This window comes from Amborella trichopoda, chromosome 6 (assembly GCF_054954075.1).
Source record: "Amborella trichopoda isolate Santa Cruz 75 chromosome 6, AtrichopodaSantaCruz75HAP2 v2.0, whole genome shotgun sequence".
NCBI lineage: Eukaryota > Viridiplantae > Streptophyta > Magnoliopsida > Amborellales > Amborellaceae > Amborella > Amborella trichopoda.
In genome coordinates this window covers 4,977,796-4,985,000 of record NC_142341.1, presented here as the reverse complement: position 1 = coordinate 4,985,000, position 7,205 = coordinate 4,977,796, and the positions used below count along the sequence as shown (strand labels likewise).

At 38.8% G+C, this 7,205-nt stretch overlaps 1 protein-coding gene across 1 annotated transcript; it reads right to left on the bottom strand.

Moving 5' to 3' along the window:
* Positions 1-77: 77 nt before the first annotated feature.
* ICE1 (basic helix-loop-helix (bHLH) DNA-binding superfamily protein) lies at positions 78-6,901 on the bottom strand. Its single transcript, XM_006844479.4, has 4 exons — positions 5,397-6,901; positions 3,623-3,847; positions 3,078-3,248; positions 78-321 (listed from the first exon to the last, which is right to left on the bottom strand). Exons 1-4 carry the CDS (start codon positions 6,546-6,548, stop codon positions 238-240), a joined length of 1,632 nt encoding a protein of 543 aa, XP_006844542.1. The 5' UTR covers positions 6,549-6,901; the 3' UTR covers positions 78-237.
* Between the last annotated feature and the right edge of the window lie 304 nt (positions 6,902-7,205).

Genomic DNA, 7,205 nt, shown 5'->3' with positions numbered 1-7,205 from the left:
GTATTCTTGTACTTCAATATAATTGAGCAAGAAGAAAACAGGGGGAAGAAAACACGGCCAAATCAGGAACAATCAAATTCAAAGAAGCCAAATGCATTTATTTCTAAAATAGGTGGTAGTTCAGTAACTTCCTATAGCCTGCTAAAACAGTTAATGGCCCCACTTAAACTCCATGGACAGATTCTCAGTAAAATGCAGGAAGAAGCACTAGTCTCTATCTACTTTTACCACACCACACTAAACTGTGGCATGGAACCCTGCTGAATGTAGAAGCACTGCTTTGATCTCCTCTGGTAATACATCCGGGCCTTCCTTGCATTGCTGATAAGAACATACACACATTAGAAAATCTACATTTCTAGACTCAAATTAGCAAAATATAAAGGGTGTTTATAACATCAACATGATCATTGTTTAAATCGTAGTACACCGTATTAATGTGCATTTTGTTTGTTCCAAACTTCAGAAACTCGACTCGGCCAAGGGCTCCGAGCCGAGTAACTCCAACGAGTCCGAGTGGACTCGACCAACTCCTGTACCGGGCAAAAAAAGCTTGGAAAAAAGGGGGAAAAAAATGAAACATTAAAGAAGATGGGAAAGTAGAATAAAACTAAAAGCAATATTAAAACGTTCAGATAACCTTTAAAAAGTATGGGAGAAATGGATCCCCAAAAAACTGATTTATAGATGGAGAGATTTTAAAAAAATCCAAAACAATAAAATATTAAAATAGGGATTGTGGTAAAAAACACTTACCAATCATTTCCAAAAAAAATTCAAATCATATAAAAAAAAATTATGCACCATTTAACAATTTGTTTGAATTTTTTCATAATTTTTATGTACCCCGAGTTGTGGACAAAGTGGCAAAAAACCACTTACCAATCATTTCCAAAACAGCCAAATCATATAAAAAGAATTATGCAACATTTAACTATTCGTTCGAATTTTTTTCAAATTTTTTATGTACCCCTTGTTGTGCACAAAACTCAGACACACACCGGCATGTCCCAGAACCATGGTTTGTTCTTTCCCCTTAATTGTGAATAATAAAAAAATTTACGGTGTCTTTATGTGTAATATACTCACATAAGAATTTTACCAGTCATGTAAACAAATAAAATTAAATAAAAAATCCTATAGACTGTATGATTATCACGTTACGTACCAGGCCCAACATTGACCATCTATACTCATCCATAGGCCCTGGGAGATGAGTCGTTCTCTTCTTTCTAAGCCACCTTTTTCTTAACGGGTACAATTACGCATTGTGAACAATCGGGGTAAATATAGATGATGGATATTGGATATGAGTACCAAAATACTAAAGAGAAAACAATATCCATAGTTTTTTCTAATGCTTAAATCATGTCCCATGAGAGCAAACTTACACTTTCTCCCTCAAGCTAATGACCTCCTTACGAGAATTTGTTCATCTACGGTTTTCAACTTCACCGTAGAACAGTGTTTCAAAAGCGCTAGGTGAGTCCTAGGCGGCCTATGGGTTCCAAAACGCCCAACGCCTAGACGAATTGAATCAAAAAAGGATTCTACAATCTCTAACAGCATGATGAATGTTTTTACATGGGGCAATATCCCCTTTGTACAGAGAGGTTTCTTTAACCGGTTTATGCCTTTTTTTATATCCTTCTCACAAAACTTGTATTTTATGCAATTTTTATTATTAGAATTTGGGTTGTAGTCATATTTCCAACCAAGATTACCACTCCTATTAAATCTCGAAGAAGACATCTCAAAATAATACAATTTATACAAACAATAAAAAAAAATCACTTAGTTTGATTTCTCAATCTCCAAACTTCTACCTTAAAAATGTTTCTAAAGACTCAAAATCTTCTTAACAACCCCAATAGATTTATTAAACATCAAAAATTAAATCTAATATCATTGGGTGCCCTTCGATACTAAAAAAATCGCCAAAAATTAGTTTTTTTTGGAACTTTCTCTCTCTAAGATGGGCTCTAATGAGTTTTAGATTTCAAATGAACCTAAAACCCACATTTTTAAATCCCTAATATATATAAAAAAGACAAAAAATACCCCAACCGAGTGGATTTTCCGCCTTTGGCCTGGGGGCAATACCTGGGCGGCCGCCCAAGTCTAGGCACTGGGTGGCCGCCTAGGCGGGTCCACACAAGTCTGGGCGCTGGGTGGCCGCCTAGGCGGGTCCGCGGGGTGGCTGCCTAATCAGGTTCCTGAACGCCCCAGGTATGGCCCAAGCGCTGAGCGATCAACTTTTTGAAACAACGTTGTAGAATCAGTGCGTAGAAAGGGTGCAGTTGGCATACAGATGCATCTGTAGCTGTAGAGGTAAGATGCACCTTCAAATTTTATCATGGTATATATTATTGATATAAAATGTTTTTAGGATTATCTCAAAATCTATTACTATATCTATTTATAGAACTTTAAATTTCAAAAATGGTTAAAATCAAATAGATCTATAAACATATGAAAATCTTGAAAATGGACGGTATAGATAATACGTTGTAAAATGCACTATTTCGAGACTTAAAATCTTTTTATTTTTCATGGTCATACATCTCGATGTCGAGATGATCAATCAAAGGGTATTTCAACATTAAAACTATATTTTTGAAGTGGAGGTAAGGTTGCAACCTTATATAAACTTTTTCCTTTTAAAAAATACCTCAACACAAAAGAATTGGACAGTCTGTGCACAATACTAGGGTGTAATTCTTTCATTCAGTTCAAGGATGCATATTGAAGTTCTTTTTCAGGTGGTCCCTTAGAGAGTAGGTCACATCATCATATTTTGGGGTCCTAAAAATACTCTTAGCTAGGGTTTACCTGAGGGAGTAAATGTACACTTTGCTACCACATGAGCATATGTTCTTTTGAGTTTTTTATTTATTGAAGTGTACAATATATATCGTGTCCCGAAAATGGCCAATATACGATGCTATTGTGTCAACACCTAACAAACGTCCATTTCTCTTTGAACAAATTTCCATCATTCCCCTACCAAGTACTCAAAATTGTAACCCTCAAGAAAAAAAATGCAGAAATAAAAGTAGAACTTTCTTGGAGTGTACCTCAGCTCGAAAGACATCCAAAGCGAACCCATTGAAGCAGCTGATGACTGCTTGCTGAATGTCAAGCCCAAGACCGTCGAGCGCTCTCATTGTAGAGAGGAGGAGGCCCGGTCTCCTAGCACAAAACATGTGTATGTTTACTGCTCTCCCTTCTCTTACCCTCACCTCCACCTATATTCATATATGCACAAACAAAATACACCATTGATATTAAAAGAGAGCAAAAGATTTGATTTGACATAGGTCATCTAGATATCATAATATTGAAAGAGAACTATGAGAGAGAACCATGCATGAGAGGAAACTTGAAGCATAAAGATTCAAGACCACTTTCAAATGATATCAGAAAAGCAAAGTTCAGTTATGAGTTTGTCGAGGCAAAAAATGCTAAATGTGTGCGTATGTGTGTTTGGCTATATGTCCACTGAACAGTTTGATAAGGAAAAGAGAGCTAAATGTGTGTGTGGGTGTGAGAATTCACTGAACTTACTAAATGTGTTTGTGCGTGTGTGTGTGTGTGTGAGAGAGAGAGGCCGTTATGTTACCCGTGCAGGTTGGCTATTAGGACTAGGCAGTGAACTTGGACAAAGTTCCTCCTTTACACGACATGGAAGAGTAGGAGGTGTAGGTGTCAATGGGTGGAAGTTTGCAGTAGAAGGCAGTGAAGAACCAGAAGGCGTTGATTCGAGTTCACTATGAAGGTCATTGATCCTTTGTAGAAGCTCCTTCAAGTACTCTATCGCATCTCCCAGAATGGAGGCTCTATCCATCTGAAGTACAATGGAAAATTGAGACATTAAAGAGAAAAAAAAAAGAAAAAAAAAAAAAGCATAATTAGCTTCATATCAACAGGTTGCTGCTGAAAAAGTTTTCAGGGGATAATATAAGCCCAACTCCGTTTTAAGGGGCTAATATAATCCATACATACACACGCACACATACACACGCACACGCACACGCACACATACACATACACATACACATACACATACACACTACACATACACATACACATACACATACACATACACATACACACGCACACATATGTATGTGGACACAGGGTGTCACACACACACACATGGGGGGGGGGGGGGGGGAGAGAGAGAGAGAGAGAGAGAGATCAACAAGGTCCCCACAGAAAGAAAAGCTGACAATGAAACAAATGGTCATGAGAGTGCAAATACTCCCAACCATAGTATAACGTCCATGAGTGCGCTATGAGAAATACGCAAATGAATACAAAAAGGAAAACTGCACCATATGCATACAATAATTGCATAGAGGTACAGCCCAGACCATCAGTAGACATACAGACCAAACAAAAGGAGCTGTCTCCATTCAACATATAAAATAATAAAAGAGAGTCTGAAAATAATATATAATTCTGGTGTAGGAGGATAAATTTACAGTTGCATGAATACAATCAGGGCCTCAAATTCAATAGCCCACATCACTTCATCAATTCTCATTCTAAAGACACTAGTGTTTTTAGATGCAGAAAAGCACAATAAATGTACTGAGCATCTTATTATCTGATGATACTAAGAGTCCAGAGCTCTAAAAAGAATAAGAAAATGAACTTGAAAATCTCTAGGACAGAGGAGAAAACAGAAGCCACAAAGTATGCATTTATAGCCACAATTACTACACAAATGTAGACTGAAGGAGCAGAATCAAAAGTACAAAGCTAAAACAACAAAAAAAGAAGAGGCCACTTCAGATTGAAATTTTAGGGGATACACAAGGCTAAGAGTCATTGAATGGCTTTAAGAAGTACGTTACGTCGGTGAAGTTTGAAAGTTATAACCCCCAACAAGTACAGAAATGATTAAGGTCACAACCAAAAGTGAATTAAAATATGACAGAACTGGAGAGAGAGAGAGAGAGAGATGCCCTTACACCTTTTACATGACAAGTATAATGAGAATTGTATAATATAAATTATACATCCAAGAGAGAGATTGTATATCTTCAATTCTACAACTTCCATGGCAGAGAGAGGAATATTAATCTAACCATAGCATAATAAGGCTTCATATGACACTCATACAAACAACATCCATGAGAGAGAGTATTATTATATATGAGGGAACCTCCCAATATACAAAATCCATGTGAGAGACATAGTTTTATATAAGTCTAGGGATACAACTTCCATATGAGAGAGGGAGAGAAACATTTCTATGACTCCAAAGTCTAAACACAGATCTTCCACAAATTCACAAAATGAAAACAAAAACAGACAGGCATAAGCATGATTAACCCATAACCAAAACCTCAAATTCAAAGAGCATATAGTCATGAAAGAGAGCTCACCTTGCTGATCTTGGGGACAACGGACCGGAGCATATAAAGCCGATCATTGAGCTTCTTCCTACGCCTCCTCTCGGCCATGAGATTCTTAGCAGGCAACCCCTTCTTCTTTCCCTTTTGATCTCCAACCCCAACAACTCCATTACCATTACTATTATTATTGACACTACTGCCCCCCTTTTGCAAAAAATCACCATTCTCGTCAATCCTAACATCAGTTGGCTCATCAGAATCATATTGTAAGCCTGACCCATCAACACTACCCTCCTCTATCTCCTCCTCATCATTCTTCCTTCTCTCTTCCGCTTCATTTGAACCCTGAAACCTGGTTGGTATTCCTAAATTTGCATTTGATACCTGTAAGTTCCCCAAATTTTCGGGCAAGCCCCCAAGGTTCTGCCTAAGAGCTGCTCTTTTTTGAAACAGAGTGGGTTGAGTCCCAACTGAAGGGAAAATTTCGAGGGGTCGCAGAATTTTAGACCGGTTGAGAGAGAGAAAGTCACCATTTTGAGGGCAAAGGCCAAGGTTTGATGGTGCAAAGCTCTGGTTTTCACAGAGAGGGAGAAGACGCGAACTTGGGTGAGCCAATTGGCCTTGTGGGTTCATACTGGGCGCACCCATTTGGCTAGGTGGGCTCATGTTTGCAAAACCAGTCACTACACCTCTGTTCATTAAGGAATTTGAATGGTGGGTTCCCTGTAATGGGGTTGTTAAACCAGAGAGGAAGCTTGGTTCGCATGATAAATCGAGGTTGTTCTCAAATGGGTCGGAGCAAACAGCGTTGATGAGAGAGGAAAGGCAAGATTTGGGTACTCCTTGAGAGAGAAAGGGGTGAACTTGGTTTGGGTCCATAGAGAAGACTGAGGAAGGGGAGCAAGAAGAAGAGGAATCAACTGCTTGTAAAAGCATGGGTTCAGTTGGGTTTGAGCTCACCATTGAGGCAGAGGAGAAGCCAAGGTCTTTGATTTCATGGTGGGATTGAATGTTACTGCTATTGTGAAGATACCAGTCGTCTTCAAGCATGGATTTGAAGGTGCCAAGCCCCATCTCATCCTTGTTTTCGCCATTAATAGCTTCTCTGGTCCATGAAGCGGCGTCCTCCTCGACATCTCCCTGTTCTTCCATCCAAACCACGCCATTAACCCTCGAAAGCATGTCTCTCTCCACTGTTTCTCTCTGCTGCTCCCGCCTCTCTTTCTTCTCTCAAAGTTCGGTTTTTCAGGAACGGAGATAACACAAGGAAAACCCAGTTGCTTTTTCCTCCTCTTTTACTGGGTTTTCAGAATAAGCAAAAAACCAGCTGCTCCCTCTGTTTCTCTCCCTTCTTTTTGTGGCACTTTTTTTATGGAGGAGAGAGATAAATCTAGAAAGAGAAACCAATTGCACACTGTTTCTCTTTGCTCTTTTATACAGGGGTTTCAAAGAGAAGAGAGAAAAACCCAAATGAAAACCCACTGGTCTCTCTCTTCTCTCCAGCTAGAGTTCCCAATGGGATTCTCTAACAAAACTGTTTCAGTAGAGAGAGAAATAGAGCCATTTTTAGAGAGAGAAAGAGAGGTTCGCCCAATGCGTATTTGGAGGAGTTAGAGAGAAAGAAGACTGTGTAGAAGGGATAACCCAGAGGGTGGCCCGGTTATCAGTATATAGCCGTGACAAGAAGAAAGTACGAAAATACCCTTTGTTTTCTTTCTCTCTCTCTAGAAAATATTAATGGTTCTTTCTCTCTCTAGAAAATACTAATCGCTCTTTCTCTCTTTCTAAAAAAATACTTAGACCCAAATGGTCTCTATTGAAATATCCAAATAAATAGAT

Bases quoted from the DNA above. Each gene is read 5' to 3' on its own strand.
- ICE1 (XM_006844479.4), bottom strand. From the start codon at position 6,548: ATGCTTTCGAGGGTTAATGGCGTGGTTTGGATGGAAGAACAGGGAGAT. The intron at 3,249-3,622 runs GTAACATAACGG...ATATGAATATAG, and splicing joins CTAATAGCCAACCTGCACGG to GTGGAGGTGAGGGTAAGAGA. The intron at 322-3,077 runs GTACACTCCAAG...TGTTCTTATCAG, and splicing joins TGGATGTCTTTCGAGCTGAG to CAATGCAAGGAAGGCCCGGA.